A 17,703-nucleotide genomic window follows, 5' to 3' on the forward strand; every position below is an offset into this window, starting at 1 on the left:
CGCGAGAGAGAGAGAGAGAGCGAGTCTCCATCCACCAACCAACCATCGATCGAGTGCAGACAGCGTAGCCCCCCCACCTCTCCCCTAACTCAAGCCTCTGCTCTTATGTATGTATGATGCACCTGTATTGCCCCCTCTTTACCTCTAACCCCTCATCTTTCTCACTCTTCCGCAATCATCTCTCTCTCTCTCTCTCTCTCTCTTGTTGGCTTGGCCTGTCTGTCAGCTTGCGGTATAAGAGTGCACTGCCTCAGTCTCTTGCCCGCATTTTGTTTCCTCCCTTCGACTTCATCGCTGCTGCTGTTAGTGTTCCTCAAGTTCAATGCCCCTCCCTTCCAACTGTAAGAACCGCTTCTTCTTTCCCTCTCACATGCAAGTTTAACAACTCTCCATAAACGGCCATTCCCTTTTGATACCAGCTAATTTCACCTGGTTTCTAAAGCGCCCCTCCCCTGTTCACGTTCTGTTCCTGTGGAGTGAAATTCATCTACTTCTTACTATCTGTAGTTATATAATGCCTTACGTTTTGCTTCATTTCTCCTGAGCGCACTAAAATATGCTGATTGATTGCCAAGTAAATTTGTCGTAATGGCATCTCAGCTTCAGAAGTTGAGAAAGCAAGTAGCAAGTAGGAGAACCCTTTTTGTAGTTGGGATGTGTTGTGTCTCTTTTTTGTTAGTATCACAAACAATTCAGCTTTAAAAATGGCACCGCGGCTTCCTTAATTTTCATCCTTGTCGGGATTTCGAAGAATCTCGGCGCCATTCCAGATGAAAGGGTCGGTACTGGGCTGGGTGGGGAATTTTGCAACGGGAAGGCGGATGCGCCTTTCTGTGATTTCTTTTTTTTTTCTGTCTTTTCCTCGGTTGATTGCTGGAGCCGAGTGATTTGCCCGGCGATGCGGGGAAGGCAAATGGTTTCTCCGGCTTGAGGGCATACCAAGTTGCGCCAATTTCGGTCACCATTTTCCGAGGCTTGCCACTTTGGTCGGCGTCTCGGAAAGGAAGGGGAAGCGGGTGCATTTATTTCGGCAATTTCCTCTTAATTTCTGTGTTTCAGTTTTCGACCGTCAAACTGAACAGAGGGTCAAACACTTTCTTCCTTCTTCTCATCGTTTGACGGCAAGCATCGTTTCTCTTACTCGCAGAATTGATGCATTTTTGGGTAAGGATAGGAAAGCAGTAAAGCTCAAGCTCGACCGTTGTGCCAACGTGAAGATCAAGGTATGTATCTCTTTCTCACTCCCTCTGTGTGTGTGTGTGTGTGTCTAGAGGACGTTCATGTAAGTTCGCGGATGCTGAACAGTTCAGAGGAAGCCTAAACTTTTAAGGAAATGGGCTGCCTACCAAATACCACCGACACCTCACAGGCGTTTTTTTTTTTTTTTTTTTTTCACTGGATGATGGCCAACGGTGGTCAAAATTCTTATTCCGTTTGGCCCCCTCTACCTTCTTTTGTCTGTTATGATGTTCCTTCCCTTGGCAAGCAGACACGAACAACATGGTGGGGACTAATTGGGCATTGTCTTGGAGGAGAACGCGAGCTACGCTTCCCGTCAATCTCGCCCGCCGGACGCACGGCGCAATCGTAGGACAGCTTATCTGGGGAGCGGCAGCCGCTCGCTCCCCTGTCTCGTTCCGCAGAAGCAGAACAATGGGTGCCAACCCTTGTAGAAAGTCGGAAACGGAGAGACCCCGCCTCCCTTTTGATTTAAAAAAAAAAAAAAAAAAAAAAGGGAAAAAAGAGCAGGGGACGAACGGGGAGCGCGGATCATGATTTTTAAGGCAGATGCCCATGTGGGCGCCACTCCTCTCTCCTTCCGTAATCACAATTCAAGTCTGAAATAATAAATGGCCACCGACGCACACACGGTGAACCGCCGGACCTTGGACAAATCAAGACCATCGGATCGAGCCGGTCATGAAATTCGTGCGCCCACCGTATCTGGATGGATTCCATCCATGAAAAAGGAAGCGAGAATTCCCTTGTGATTTTATTAATATAAGGCTTGTTTTGGGGGTTAAAGTGACTATCACTTGACGTTTTAGACAAGCTATATTCCAAATAGATGGTGTTATAATGTATGTGTAAACGACCATAACGCCTTCAGGGGAGACAGCTCTCAGTCCATACATACGCTCTTCAGGTTCAAGTTTCCAGGGGTTCCTTTGTCCAGACTTCATTGCAGTGCCACCGACGGTCCCATCATGATGACGCCCCTCTCCTCTCGGTTGGTGGCGGTGCCCCCCGTCCATCCTTTTCTACCAAACCCTTTTAATCTTTTCACATTGCTTGCTTCCAATGTGGTGAAAGGAAATGAGAGAGCCACAATAATAAGTTGGATCCACAACCACATTCCCCATTTGTAGTTTGTTCCCACCTTCTTTAGTTCCAATTTTCGCACCTAACTACTGTACATAACGTTCGCTTTTTTCAAGTGCAAGCCTGCATTGCCTTTGAAGAAAAGGCTCTGCCTCCTATCAAATTATCAATCACAGTTGAGGCCTTTTCTCTTCTAAATTTCAAGACGTTGGACGAGCAGTAGCCCTACCGTGGAGCTATTAGCGATGCCTCTCCCTCTCAAGCTTCAGTCTCTCTTTCTTGCATATAAATAGTTTCTGTACTTTGTGGGTCTGCTGACCTGCCCCGATTGCTTCGTTTTGTCTGCGAGATCAGATGCAAGAGATTGAATCGGAGCTGAGCCTCGATTTGTTTGACCACATCGACGATTTGCTTGACTTCCCCAACGAAGATATGGACGGCAAGGTTGGAGACGGCATGGACATCAATTGGCCAAGCGACGACCTGTTCGGCGTTACTAGCGGCACCTTCACTGCCCACGTCGAAGGCGGCTTCGACCACCATGCTGGGGACTTCCCCCTTCCAGTAAGTCGCCCCCCCACTCTCCATCTTGTGTTTCAATTTCATCGCCCTTAATACCATCCATTCTATACATATATCTATCTGATACATATATCCATCTGCAACGTACCAAGCTAATTACTAAGTTGAAATGGTCTTTAGTCTATAAATTTCAACCATTTCATCGCGGTTTGGGTGCTAACGATGGTTCTAAATCATAAAGCAGTGCGAAGACATGGCGGAGCTGGAATGGTTGTCCAATTTTGTGGAGGACTCGTTCTCGGGGGGGAGCGCTACTGCTGCTGCTGCTGCTGCTGCCGCTACAGCTGCGGTGGAGGATCACAATAGCAGCAGCCACATCGTCGGCGACGCCACCCAATTCCGGACCTCCAGTCCTGTCTCCGTCCTGGAAAGCAGCTCCTGCTCCGGCAAGGCTCTCAGCTTCGGCAGCAACGACGCCTTACCCTCTGTTCCCGCTAAAGCCAGAAGCAAACGCCCCCGCCCACCTGCCTTCTCTCCCCGGCTCCCCACGACCACCGCCAACAATAGCGACGACGACGACTGCAGCAACAACAATCTCATCTCCCCCTCTTCATCGGCCAGCAATCCTTCCAGTAGTGACCTTTCCTCCCAGTTCCAGTTCGAGGCCGAGTCCTTCGCGGAGTCGAAGCCACCATCCAGGAAGGTGCCCAAGAGCGTCGGCGGCCAGAGGAACAGAAAAGCAATGCTGGAGCAGGGGAATGTGGCGGTGAGGAAGTGCCTTCACTGCGGGATACAGAAAACACCACAATGGAGGATGGGGCCGATGGGTCCAAAGACACTCTGCAATGCCTGCGGCGTCCGCTATAAATCCGGCAGGCTCTTCCCTGAGTATCGGCCAGCTGCGAGCCCCACGTTCGTAGCGTCGAAGCACTCGAACTCGCACAAGAAGGTTATGGAGATGAGGACAAAGAAGAGTGCGACCGCTGATGAGAGGCTGGTGGAGAAGCAGCAGCACGAGCTTCTGTTTCTGAGGGACACGATGGTCGGCTACATGTGAAAGCACTGGAGGAGGATGCCAGCAGCAGCAGTTAGAGGCGCTTAGCATTTAGTAGAAATTTATAAAATTTTTTTCTTCTCCCTCTCCTTTTGCCGCTCCTTCTTCCTTCTGTTCTGCAGGGGGACTGCATCTTTTCCTTTTCATCGGGTTTTGTACAGTAGGGAAAGAGAGAAGGGGGCGAGGGGGAGGGAGGACGGTAGCTTGTAGGTAAAGGGAAAAGAAGAATCGAATGCAACGGAACGACAAGAAGATGGTGTCAAGCAAGGAGGAGCAATAGAATTAGAACTTCGGGTGATCAGAACATTGAAAGAGGAAAAGTTGGCTGTAGTACGTAGGTAGGTATGTATGTCTCATGTATTCTTTTGGCATTTGGTTTGAGAGTAGTGTCCGTTGAGACTTTAGCAGTGTGGCGGCAGATGCCAATGTTCTTATTCAGTTATTCTGTATTCTTTGATTTTTTTTTTCCCCCCTTCTTTCAACATATTTCTCATCACATGTGTGTGCACATATGTCCTCCTTTCCAGCATTTTGTTCTTTATAACATATCCCACTAATGTGATCAATGGGCCACTAAATTCTTGTCTGGGTTGTGTCTTGTTACTTTCTTTGGGTTGTGCTTGGTTTCAGCCGATGATCAGCTTGTTCATCTATATATCCAGTTCCTGCAGAAAGCAGCTTAATTAGTACATGTGAGGTGTAGGCCATGCCATTTAGATGGACAAACTCGATCATCTGCTGGACCCTCTCTTTCCTCCAAGACACCTGCTTCATATATATATATGATCAATGTACATGTAGCAGGATGTACATCCCAAATCAAATTTTTAGGGCGTTAGCTTCCAGGTCTCCACCCTTTGTTTCCGTCTTCGTGGTGACTCGCATTATGTGCATCGATTGTAGTTTCCTTAATTACGATGCTTTCCGCCATTTCCATGGCAAATGGTTTTGATTCATGAACGCCAAATGTGACTCCCTGATCTGCCTTCCATCAGAAGCTGTTTGATTGCTAGCCTATAGCAGTTCTGTACTTGCATTCTTAACGGCATATGTAACAAGAACTCGGGCAACCGACTTTCTTCTTTTTTACTGTGTTAAAGTTCATCAAAGCCGAAAGGATACGACTAAATTTTTGAGACACAGCATCAATAGTTTAACAAAAATCGTTTTCATTATACATCACAAGAACAAGGCATAATAAAAGAATTTAAACATGCTTTATCATGCTATAACTTCAAACTAAAAATATTAAGGCTACTTGGACAAGTTGGTTGGTTCCTACAGGAGCCAACCTAATGCACTGGCACAGCCAGAATTTGGCTGGAGGAGCACTAATTCAATACATTTAATGCTTTTAGGGGCACCTATATATTTATAAACAATCAAATATATCAAAGCACTGATGTAAAAATAAATAAGTTTTTTGAGTGCCCACATGTGGCTCTGCCACTGAACCAAAGTTAATTTTACTTGGTCATACGCGAGCTACTCGTGGGTCGTGGATTTAATCCCAGACTTTTCGCCTTGGCATATTAGGTGAGGGTCAGGTTTTTTCACGGCGTAAAATAGAAAGTGAAAATTTTTAAGTTTGGGCCCGAGATTCTTATTTTGCTAAAATGATGGATTTTAGTGTGTATTCTTTGTTACATGGGCAGAAAGATGCTCCGTCATGGATTTAAGATGGCTGCTTGCCTGTGGTGGAAAGGAAAAGAAACTATATATTGCAGGCGATGGGACACTCCGATCGATCACCAGCCCTCATTTTTCAGTTCGTAAAAGCAAAGAATCGATAAGGTAGCCTAGCACCAGGGATGATCGGATCAACAGAAAGTTGATGGAGCAATTGTACCGCCGGTGACCTCAATGATCATAGATCACGAATATTTTAGACTACAGAATTTCTTCAGCCAGATGTTCACTAGTTCATAAATCTCAAGGAAGTCCACATGAAACCCTTTTTACAATTGAGGAAGCGTTTCCATCATTGATCACATAGATAGCTAGGTCCTCCTTGACACTCAAAAGGACGATAATTGAAAAGAAAGTTCTAATATCTATTTCTATCACCCAACAACAACAACAGGCCTTCCTTTTAGTTTCAAGTTAGGAGGAAATTTGGAGCGTGGCCAAGTGGTAATTAGAAAATGGGTTTTTTGTCCCGTTCCCTGGACCTTTAAATCCTTTACACACCTATCAGAAGAACGATCACTTTGATTCGCGTCAAGTAACGAACGTTTTAAAGATTTTATGCACTTCTGATTTCTCCCTTGACATGCATGCAAACTATTTAAATTATAAGGCGATTGCGCCATTCCCTCTCCCAAATAATAGATAACAATATGACAGACAGCAAGCGTCGCCCATTTTAGTTGATTTCTTATCTTATTTTCTTTTCTTTTCTTTTTTTATTATACCTCCGCCCCGTGACCTTTCCTTTCCCGTCCTAAATCATTGAATTTTGAAGAATGACGAATACTATATATGAGGATATCTGGAGTTGTGTTTAATCACAATCACCTGAATCATTGTATCGGATGTGTATGCTTAGATATCCGGATACACTAGGTAGTATATTGTGATAAATTGTAAGATTTTTCCATTCAAAAGATCTCCAAATTATATATGTATATATTCCAACAATCTAGACCTCCATCCAATTGTAGTTGTTCAATGCATTACATTGAATGGAATGTTGTGAGAAGTCGGAAGAATTTTTTATTTGGATTTAATGAAAAAAGCTAGCACAACCATGCAATGATTGTATCGAAGGGCCCAAAGATTTATCCATCTCAACTCGTATGAAAAAATACAAGAATCTTTTTATATATATTATATATATATATAGATAATGAAAAAAATGGTACTTGTATAATTTTGTATGGGCAGGGTTAAGGAAACGGCCAAAACCAAATGGCACACGGAGAGACCAGATGCCACAAGCAGGAGAGGGAAGGGGGAACGAGGAGAGGCGGTAGGCCGGTAGCTACTCCTCGGAGCAACTGCCCTTCTAGTTTGTACCACCTTCGCGTTGGTGGGTGAATTGGGTTTGTGCCCCCTGGCCCTGCGGTTTCTATCTCTTGAACGGGAGGGCAGTCAAGGTTGGCCTTCGTTGTTGCCTTCTTTGGCTTTCTTCTTCAGGTTAATTGCCCGATTATATCACAATGGCAGGTCCTCATCTCTCTCTTCTATCTCTCTCTCTATCTCTCTTTCCCTCCCTCCCTCCCTCCCTCTCTTCACGCACGCGCACAAAATATAGATTCCCTCACCGATCTGCTTCCACTTTGTCTTACTGTTATCGTGAATCGAGTGTTATTCTTGGTAATGGTTGAATTGGGCTTCTTGCCAATAGAAAAGAGCATGATAATTTAGTTTTAACTATTGATGTTCGTATTGATGGTCTCTAAGAAGGTAGTTTATTTGACGGCTCGGAATTTCCGGAACTTCAAAATTGGCGCATGAAATGAAGTTTCTTTTAACCATTTGTTTCCTGCCGCTAATTCTACGGGGCATTTGTCTATCACAGCCAGTAAGACAATGTCATCTCGTAAATCTCTAATCTAGTGTAAATGTCTAGTTGTTACCTGGAACTTTGTATTGCCATCTCTCTTGATGCATGGTTATATATGTTTCTTTTTACCATCACATATGAACGATGATGATCCTGACTCTAAGAACACTCGTTGACTATATTAGTGGGTCTCATTTCACCCTTTTCCTTGATTCCGCGTGATACAGAAACCTGATAAAGTTTCAAATTTGGATGCAGCAACATCTTGGAAGGCTATACAACATCGTTCTGTGGCACAAAGTTGCCAGTGGAATAGGAAAACATCCGTATGCTATTGCAGGAATGGCCCTACCCTTAATATGTGCAAATGGCTTCCCTTCCAAGAGAGGAAGTTGGTGCCAGCCGTTGGGTCAGCCATCCGAGTGGTCACATTATCGAAGTACCACTCTGGTCCCCGTCGTCCAGAAAGTGTCCTTTGCAATGGTCTGTTCTGTACTTCACGTGTAGATTGGACCCAAGTCATTCTAATTTTTTTCACTAACTTGAAAGTCTCATGTGCGTATTTTATGTTTCATTCCATATTCTTTGATCATTTGTGTGGTCATGCTTCATAGTTCATACCTCCAGCCCTTAACTATATATTTCTCAGTTGGTTGGTAATGTTTACAATTTCATTTAGTTCTGACTTTTAATCTTATTCTATGTGATCATTAATCTAGCTCTCTGCATTTTATATGTCTTCCTTGTTCCAGCTTCCGCCTCAGTAGATTCTGCTTCTTTGGAGAAGGTTGATTTTCACAAGCTTCAGAATGGGAGGTAAGCTAGCGTGAGTCGGTATTTTCCTTGATATCTGCTTTGTGCAACATGAAGTTGATTCACACGTATAAACATGTAGCAAAGACAGGCTTATGACTGGCACCAACTAGAGTTTCTAGTACCTAAGTTATGCTGTTGACTCCTTGGATGTGCATGTAACTTTTGCGAGTAGTGCAGGTGGTGTCTGTAGCCTAAACAAAAACAAACGCATATGTTTCATTGGTTGTTATTCAATTAGGTTTCAGTTATGCTGGTCATTTTTGCAGTGATATCAGAGGAGTTGCCATTGCTGGGGTTGAAGGGGAGCCTGTCACCCTTACAGAACCCGTAACAGAAGCAATTGCTGCTGCTTTTGCTGCATGGTTGCTGGACCGGAAGAAAGTTGAGTCATCAAAGCGTTTGAGAATCTCTGTGGGGCATGATTCAAGGATTTCGGCACAAGTCTTACAAGTACTTTCTTTACATGCTTATCCAACATAAATAGTTTTGTCATTGAAATTTTCAGTATTCTACGAAAATATAGTGATGTTGCAAACTGATTAAACATCCACAGTAGGATTAATCCTCAGCATTCTCCTTTCGATTCCTTAGTGGCTCCTTTCCTAGCTCTTTAATGATTTCTGCTCATAGCCTGATACTCCTGTTATTTCTGGTAAATGTGCACTAGTTCATTTCTATTATTTGGATATCTTAGTGTTCTTATTGTATCTTTTAACCTGCAATGTGGCATTTCTACTTGTAGATCTATAATGGTAAGCTCTCTAAGATGCTTACTTGAGAATGAAAATGAAGTTTCATGGAAATACAGTTGCACTTGATTTTGCATGTACAACTCATTTATGAAATCACCACACTGTATTCATAATTTTGTAAGTCATAGCACATGGTAAAGCAAAGCAGGATAGTTGACAGGAAAAGAAGACAATTTTATTTAGTTTCCCAAAAACCAAATAAAGATTTTAAGACTAATTTATTTCTAATACTTCTTAGTTAACTCCTTAGCTTCTTCTTTTTGTTTTTGTCTAGAGTTTTCCATACGCTTGGAGCAACTTCCAACCGTATAGCTGGAACAACTTTCTGTAGCTGCTTTTCAAAATGTTGAAATCACTTTGGAGATAATCATGTGTTCCTTCCTTTATTTTCACGCAGTAGCTATAATATATTGTTTCTGCTTGTAGGGCTTTGTAGTTTTTCTTTCCCTACAAAATGCATTTTAACCTGCATATTTCACCATCAATTATACTCCTTGTGAATTGCACTTTATTTGATCATGTCCAATTCTCTTCCAAATAATTCCACTAAGCCTCTTCCTGGTCGAGGTTCGTTCTAGTTTTTTTTTTTTCTGCCAGTAACCATGAGCACATCTGACTAAATAAACCTATGAAGCATTTAAGAGCATGAAAGATGTATGCTTTTAATTTTATATTACTAAATGTGTTACATGGTAGCCATCACTCTTTTCATGTCAAACATGTTTAAGTAATCAATTTTCTCTCGAGAGCTAATTAATTTGCTTTCTGAAGATGTCATTTTTTGACTGCTGCAACAGTATCTTTTCTGTAAATGCACAGGATGCTGTCTCTCGTGGAATTATTAGTGCTGGACTTGATGTGATACAATATGGGTAAAGTTGGCCATTGATTCCATGTCCTTTTCAACTAACTGTACTGCCTAATTGGTATTCTTGTGCAACTGGAGAAAACTATAGACCAGCATATTTTTTCATGGTTTTTTCCATGGTCAGAAATTTATTTGTCGCCAGGGTTTACCCTGGAGGTTTCTTCAAAATACAGCTTTTCTTAGGAATTTCCTTCGAGTATAACCATCCATTTTGGGCAGGGATTTAGTGGATTATTTTGGAACTCTGAAAGTTTGAGAGTACACACTCTTCTTCATGTTTGTGATTGTAGGTTGGCATCTACACCGGCAATGTTTAATAGCACACTTACAGAAAATGAGGAGTTCCTCTGCCCTGTTGATGGTTCTATAATGGTGACAGGTTTGCTTATCGTGATCCATTATCGAGTCGTATAAGGAAAATTGGATTTGTGTATGAGATTCCTCCTTTTCATTTTTCATATTTTCAGGGTACTGTGGGGTTTGAACTGTCAAATTTGTCATGTCTGATTCTGTTTAATTTTTATTTTCACATTTGTCAAAAACTTGGTCATATTTTGCGTAGTATACCACTGGCAATGTTGGCCTGAGTCGTCATTTTTCTCTAATTGCTTCTGAAATTCTGAGATCTACAATCACTTGTGTTGTTAATGCATTTTAATGGAGCACAAAAATTTACACATGTAGCACTTTATCTATTGCAGCCAGTCATCTCCCTTACAATCGAAATGGATTTAAATTTTTCACAAATGAAGGAGGCCTTGGCAAGACTGACATAAAGGACATCCTAGAGCGTGCTGCAAACATATACGAGAAAATGCATGAGCAAGTTAAGGAGCCAAGAGATGTTTCCTCCTCTATTAAGAGAGTTGACTACATGACAGTTTATACGTCAGATCTTGTAAAAGCAGTTCGTAAAGCTGCAAACGATGTTGGTATGTTTATAGTTTGATAGTCATGCATATGTGTATATATATCTGCATGTTGAGAGAGAGAGCTAATATGCTTTTTTTTTAAAAAAAAAAAAAACTTAAGAGAGTAGCATCCTGGAATTCATATTTGAAGTAGCCAATACCTCTCTCTTGCTGATTAAAACTGTAATTCACTGACAGAGAAACCATTGGAGGGGTTTCACATAATTGTGGATGCTGGAAATGGTTCAGGTGGTTTTTTTGCGGTGAGTATTGTCTTATACAAATCAATTTTTTATGTGATGGCATCTGTATGTGTGTGCCTGTGTAGGTGGTGAGAGGAATGTTGTTGACCTGTTTTTTCTTCATGTTGCATCATTTTTTAATGCAAGTTCCCATTATGCTTTATGAATAGATTTTGTTTCCATTTTAAAATGCTGGATATTCTCCATAGATGTTTGGAAATAGGTCGAGTACAATCTTGATATTATAGATCTGTGTCATGATTTTTTGTGTACTTTTTATTTTTCCTATTACGCAAGAATGATTTCGTGCATAAATTATGTCTAGAATTTAGATGTAAAAGAAAGACAGAAGGCCATAAGGAAGGTATTCTGAGTTTTTTTTCATTTGGGTATAGCAATTTGAAGTTCTAGCAAATTAACATCTCATGTTTTAAAATGTTTTGGGTCCCACAGAGTTGGTAATCTTCTGACTAAATGAGCTCCTATGCATCCCCAATGCCTTTTCAGATTTTTTCCCTTCCTAGCAATAACTTAATGTTGGGACCAATGGTTTCAGGAAAGAGTGCTTGAGCCTCTGGGTGCAGTTACTTCTGGAAGTCAGTTTTTGGAACCCAATGGTAATTTCTCAAATGTTTCCCTAAATTTGCTTTAAGTGTATATTTTACTTCATAGCTTCCATATTGATTTTATGTTTCTGACTCTTCAACAAAATTTTGTCATCTTGTACAAGTCGCTTAAATTTTTTCTGTTCGACTTTCATGCGGTTCTAAATTTAATTCCTAACAACTAACATGCATGTTTTTTTTTTTTATTAGAAAACGTACTGTCACAATCAGAACCTCTGTTCCTCCGAGTTATGTGATTGCAATTGACCAACTCTCTTTGGTTCTTATTTCTCCCTTATGATTTTCAGGAATGTTTCCAAACCATATTCCCAACCCAGAAGATAAAATTGCCATGAAATCTATTACCCAAGCTGTACTTCAGAACAAGGCTGATCTTGGCATCATATTTGACACTGATGTTGACAGGTTGAACTATCTCTTTCTTTCCAATGCCTTAGGAACCAGTTCTTTTCCCTTCACCTTATTCTTCTCGTTTCCTAGATCTGCTGCTGTTGATTCAACTGGACGTGAGTTCAACCGCAACCGACTAATAGCATTGATATCTGCTATAATTCTGGAGGAAGTAAGTGTCAATGTGAACAATTTGCATTGTTTCATGTAGAGATTTGAGCTACCTGTTTCCTGAAAGTGGAAATTCTTTTGATTGTGCTTTGGCCAACAGCATCCCGGAACAACAATTGTAACAGACAGCGTAACCTCAGATGGATTGACTACATTTATTGAAAATAAACTAGGTGAGCTAGCTATGTTCAGAAACTTCTGCCTTAGCTTTAAATTTTTAATATGTTTTCACCTTTGAATTCTTCCTAACTGTTGCTTTTCTCACCAGGAGGGAAGCATCATCGATTTAAAAGAGGGTATAAAAATGTCATCGACGAAGCTATTCGCTTGGTGAGTATAGTCGGTGACTGTGATTACATGTATGCTGCAGTACAGATTGCATGATCACCTAAAATGCATTTGTAACACTTTGGATTTCACAAGAATGTTTCCTCCTAACATCAAATATCATGAATAGTTCATAATTTTTTAGTTATTTTCTCGTTTCCTCATTCATTTTTTTTAAAAAAAATTGAATTAGCATGAGATACCAAGGGAGAGATCGGTAGACACTTAAGATCTGCATATGTTTAACTGGATCTCATTATGGGGCTTGGTTCCTTCTGCCCACCATTAGTTCCCTCATAATCAGAAATTGTACATTTCAAATATTCTTGATCGTTCAATAAATTGTATGGCTTCTTCAAACATTGATACTATATGTTAATGGGATATCTTAAGCAAATATATATTGTGTGGTGTTCGTGTGTGTGGCAGAATATGGCTGGGGTTGAATCACATCTTGCTATTGAGACCAGCGGACATGGAGCTCTTAAGGAGAATCATTGGCTTGATGATGGAGCATATCTTATGGCAAGCATCAGTTGATTTTTATATTTACAATTGAAGGATGGATCTTACCTGGCGTACCCCTTTTTTTTAATAAATATGTACTCGGATCATTTAGTTCTTTTCTGATAATTTTTTTTTTCAATTAGGTCAAGCTTCTAAATAAACTTGCGTCAGCCAGGGCTTCAGGCGCAGGCAGGGGAAGCCAAGTTTTGACTGATCTTGTGGAAGGCCTGGAGGAGCCTGGAGTAGCAGTGGAACTGAGAATAAGAATAGATCAGCACCATCCTGATGTCACTGAAGGGTACGCATTGTATCTGATGTGGAAACATATGTTCTTGTATTCTAGGAAAATGGAAAAAGCACAGTTTAACTAAGTCAATGCACGAGCATGCAGGGACTAGTTGAGCTGGTCAATCCTAATTGGATTTCTCAAAAAGAGTGTGTGTGTGTGTGTGTGTGTGGAAAGCATTTGTGGGGGTTATTGGGCTTGCTGACCTAGAAAGTGCATATTTACCATGCTTATGCGACTATACCAAGGTCACTGAGTTTGGGGTCTCCAAGCGACGAGTCCAACATTTTATTCTCTAGTTAATGTACCTATGACTACACTATTGCAATGCAATAATGCCACAGGAACCGCTCTCGTGATGTTGTTTACAATTTGAGATTGCCATTTTGACACCTGTTTGTAGATCCTTCCGTGAGTATGGCGAGGTGGTCCTCAAACACTTGGAGAACAGAGTGGATTCAGACCCAAATTTAAACAAAGCACCAGTAAACTATGAAGGAGTAAGATACCATATGCATCACAGTTGATTTATCCTGGAGCATGTGCATGTCAGCTTGTAACGGAAGCATGTTTCTTCTGTCCTTTTGTAACAGGTTAGAGCTTCGGGTTTTGGCGGTTGGTTCCTGTTGAGACTGTCCCTTCACGACCCTGTTCTGCCCCTAAACATCGAGGTGAGTATGTAGCTTGGTGATTTACTGCTGCCTGTCTTCCCGAAACAAGTGTTTGCAACATATTACACTATATGTTGTCGCAGGCACAAAGTTACGAGGACGCTGTGAAACTTGGCCTTTCTGTGATGGCATCCCTCAAAGAGTTCTCGGCCTTGGAAACATCCGCGTTGGATAGGTTTGTTAACCAGGTTTAGGATTCTCATGGTTGACGGGAAGGGATCTGCAATCTTTAACTACTGAAGCTAAGACGGCATTCAACTCCAGAGAGGCTGCTGCATTCTGTTAGTATTGCCTATGTTGGCAGGTGTATTAACTTTTCCAATATATGGTACCAAACGAGACGATGTCAAAAGGTGGAGAGTCTTGAGTTGCTTGGACAATAAGTAACTAATAAAAAAAAGTTCCGCTTGAATGAGCTGGCTGGGATGACCAACTATGGCCATCCAGTTATCCGTTCATGCACCTCAACCGAAACCTGGTGGTTAACATGCGGAGTGAGTGGCGATATGTTGCGGGTTTTGTGTCCGTTCCAACGAAACCTGCAATGAGATGGGGACGTTGGTGACGCATACCTATTGCGTTGAAGCACACATTCTGTGTGCTACCTGCCTGGTCCGACGCAACTCACTTTTGCTTGTTATTATACAGTCTCAGGCACAGCGCAGCACATCCTTGACCAGCTCAATTTTTCTGCTCTATCATAAAGGACAGAAAATGCAACGATAAACTGGGGGTGCTTGAAATATGATCACGAAATATAATCGCTCTAAGATCCATCTATGTATATATATACAGGCCATCGAACTTGACGTATACAAGCACGCGGGCGCGCACAACTTGCCAACTTTTCTCCTGCCATCTGCCATTACTCATAAAAAGCAACTGTGGAAATTAATAGCTTGCCATGCGATACTGTTGTCCACCGTCTCTTTATCATCTGGCAGCAGGGAGATGTATATAAATTTATATGTATCTTGGCTTCTAAGCACGTGCATGAGGCAAAGGCGAGGGCCAAGTTCAGGTGGTGGCGGTGGGAGTTACTGGTAGGAGCTTCATCATGAAGTGAAACTCGGAGCTGGCTGCAGTCCTGGGTTCAGGCCAATTGGCACCATCGGGAACCTTGATGCACCTGAAGCCCTGGGCCTTGTAAAGTGCAACCGCCGCAGGGTTGTTGACGTCGCAGTGCAATGCGAGGGAACGGCAACCCCAACGCCTGGCCTGCTCCTCAGCCTTGGCAATCAACCGCTTCGCTATTCCCTTCCGCCTCTCCCTCTGCTTCACAGCAACATTTGATATATATGCAATGCCAGTCCTGAAAGCAAGCAACAACTAAGAGGGAGAGAGACGTGGCAGCATAGTACCGTCTGCTAAGGCGGGTATTGTAAAACAAGAACCATAGAGACTTATAGATGTTGAATGGTAATTTCTACCATCTACAAAAGATGAAAGCTCAGATGTGCACGTTAACATATACCTATCTTTAAGTGAACATAACTAGTGTAGTTTGAAATGAACTCCATTTTGAAAGAATTTGTGGTGATGACAGATGCAGTGCAAACTAGCTCAAGATCGATAAGGTATCACGCATAAATGATAACCGGATCCAGGTTCCCAGAATGTCAGGTGTGGACGATGGCCGCAGAAAGTCTGCTTACACAAGCAGGTTTCAATGTGTCAGAATAACTCCATACCGTGTTCACACTAATGTTTTGTTCAAACAAGCTCTTAAGAGAAAATGCAAAAAAAAAAAAAACAAAAAAAAAACAAGTTGTAAAGAGCGTCAGTTGGAAAAGCAGGCATCGAGACTCGAGCAGTCAAGATGAACAAAATTGTATTTGGCTAGAATCGGGCGCGGATGAAAGAACTTACAAATGGCAATAAAAGTTGGCGCACGCACAAAAGCTCAACCATTTGTTGGATACACTCCCACAACACAATTCCCCAAGGATAGAGCTATTTTATGAACTTGGCAATGCGATTACCGACATGTACAAGTTGATATAGAGTATACATGTGAGTTAGCCAAACATTCTTCACACCGTTTTCCGTAGGAAATGCGTACGAATGGTGAGAGGTGGCGAAAACAAGAATGGAGGAAAGCAACACGGAGTTCAACCATTTTCATGTGCAGCATTTCAGCAAATTTTAAGGCATGGGAGGCGGGAACAAGTTTTCAACTATGATTTATGCGCATGCAAATGCAAACGAGAAGAATAAAGAGATACTTTTACGCAGATTATGAAACTTATGAGTTGCAGGCAAGCATGAAGGGGCAATTTGATTAAGATCAAAAGAATGATTACTTAGGAGTCACCTTCTTTGGCCCAGCGGCCCTTTCCTTGGCAGGAAATCAGCCAACGTGTCTATCGTCAGTATTCCCGCAACATATCCCCTGTTGAAGCTGAACTTCCCTTCAAAGCCGAATACCTTGATATCCATGACGCCGCCGAACAAGTGGCTATCATCCACGGGACCACCAACAACTGCTACCAGGCACTTCTTCATATGTCCAACAGGAAGGGATAAGGCCGCTAACAGCGACACCGAGCGATTGACCCGCAGTGCCAAGTCGAAGGGAAATGAATAATTCGGGAAGAACGAGCTACAGTGGGTTTCAGCAATTTCCCAGCAATCCTCCGCCCGTGCTTCTCTGACAACGATATCAGGGCAAACAGGTGGAAAAAAATCAACAGCTTGACTCGCTCGACATACTCCTGTTTATGGGCACGATTTTTTCACGCATCCAAAACAACCGAGTGAGAGTCTATTCCCTGAACCAACCAAGAGAAGTTAAAGTTCTATCAACCGGCGAAGAATAACGAGACGAGGTGCCGCGAGGCCAATAGGGCCTGCATTTTGTAGAAAATTCATAAGCAGAGAAGGCTCCTCCGGAGTATGCAGTAAAACACTGCCACAACGAGAAGGAAATAAGGGGAAAGGAAGAGAAGGTTTACAATAAAGCTCCAGCAAAGGGGTTTCAACCGAAAATTTGTTATCATGAAACGGATACTGAAATCCATTACAAATATATGACGAGAAGCGTTGCAGAAATAGCCAGGAGGAGACATGCTACTGTCGGATAGGAAAGGGAGCCCCTTTTAAGGATGTTTATAAATTCTGTTTCTTGAGAAAAAATAGCTAATGTCCGAGATGCGCATGCTGTCGAAGGAGAATTTGGGCAAGGGCAATCAAACTCCCAAAAGGGCGGAAGAAAAAAAAAAAAAAGACAAAATACAAAAGAACGAAAAGAGGATGAGTATTGAGCGGAGAAGAGGAAGGTGCATACCCGATGTGGATGAGTCAGGTATCCGGCGAAAAGAATCGGTAACAAAAGCGATCCTTCGGGGCAGAGAGGATGGCATAGAGGGAGAGTAGAAAGAAACGTGGTGGCGATGGCATGGACGGTGCAGCAGCAAGAGAGGGGAGAAATGGGAAGGAATGGAAGATCCAAGGGGAGCAGCCTGCATTGCTGCTGCCGGCACGGAGCCGCAGTCCCACTCCCCGGCTTGTCAATAATAAGATGCTCCTCCTCCCTCCTGTGCTAATCACACCTCATTCCTCCATCTTAGATTCAGCAACTCAGATTTCGCCCCTCCTCAACATTTCCAGTCATTCATTCTTAGCATTGAAAGGTTGGATGCATAAATAGATAAATAAGTATACATCAGTATTACGGATATGGTTCGTCCTTTGTGGGAAAAACAAGGAAAAACCTATGGCCCGGAAAGAG

At 42.4% G+C, this 17,703-nt stretch overlaps 3 protein-coding genes across 5 annotated transcripts; 2 read left to right on the plus strand and 1 right to left on the minus strand.

Moving 5' to 3' along the window:
• On the plus strand, positions 1 to 4,484 carry LOC116266325 (GATA transcription factor 8-like). Of its 2 annotated transcripts, none has more exons than XM_031647489.2 (4): positions 1 to 341; positions 1,148 to 1,223; positions 2,677 to 2,886; positions 3,086 to 4,484. In XM_031647489.2, the coding sequence occupies exons 3-4, from the start codon at positions 2,677 to 2,679 to the stop codon at positions 3,899 to 3,901; spliced, it is 1,026 nt and encodes a 341-aa protein (XP_031503349.1). In that variant the 5' UTR covers positions 1 to 341; positions 1,148 to 1,223; the 3' UTR covers positions 3,902 to 4,484. The 2 variants fall into 2 exon arrangements, with proteins under 2 accessions (XP_031503349.1, XP_031503350.1); XM_031647490.2 differs by having other exon boundaries at positions 7 to 341; positions 3,089 to 4,484.
• Positions 4,485 to 6,784: 2,300 nt separating this feature from the next.
• Positions 6,785 to 14,385, plus strand: LOC116265618 (uncharacterized). 2 transcript variants are annotated; one of them, XM_031646350.2, is made up of 18 exons: positions 6,785 to 7,066; positions 7,665 to 7,889; positions 8,159 to 8,222; positions 8,489 to 8,672; positions 9,794 to 9,846; positions 10,133 to 10,221; positions 10,544 to 10,774; positions 10,952 to 11,016; positions 11,552 to 11,612; positions 11,909 to 12,026; positions 12,102 to 12,183; positions 12,283 to 12,355; positions 12,451 to 12,512; positions 12,939 to 13,034; positions 13,160 to 13,314; positions 13,706 to 13,802; positions 13,896 to 13,973; positions 14,057 to 14,385. In XM_031646350.2, exons 1-18 carry the CDS (start codon positions 7,060 to 7,062, stop codon positions 14,165 to 14,167), a joined length of 1,851 nt encoding a protein of 616 aa, XP_031502210.1. In that variant the 5' UTR covers positions 6,785 to 7,059; the 3' UTR covers positions 14,168 to 14,385. The 2 variants fall into 2 exon arrangements, with proteins under 2 accessions (XP_031502210.1, XP_031502211.1); XM_031646351.1 differs by lacking the exon at positions 7,665 to 7,889 and having other exon boundaries at positions 6,786 to 7,066.
• Positions 14,386 to 14,523: 138 nt separating this feature from the next.
• On the minus strand, positions 14,524 to 17,671 carry LOC116265619 (uncharacterized). The gene is made up of 3 exons (XM_031646354.2): positions 17,260 to 17,671; positions 16,288 to 16,687; positions 14,524 to 15,285 (listed from the first exon to the last, which is right to left on the minus strand). Exons 1-3 carry the CDS (start codon positions 17,438 to 17,440, stop codon positions 14,991 to 14,993), a joined length of 876 nt encoding a protein of 291 aa, XP_031502214.1. The 5' UTR covers positions 17,441 to 17,671; the 3' UTR covers positions 14,524 to 14,990.
• Between the last annotated feature and the right edge of the window lie 32 nt (positions 17,672 to 17,703).

Source organism: Nymphaea colorata, chromosome 12, assembly GCF_008831285.2.
Source record: "Nymphaea colorata isolate Beijing-Zhang1983 chromosome 12, ASM883128v2, whole genome shotgun sequence".
NCBI lineage: Eukaryota > Viridiplantae > Streptophyta > Magnoliopsida > Nymphaeales > Nymphaeaceae > Nymphaea > Nymphaea colorata.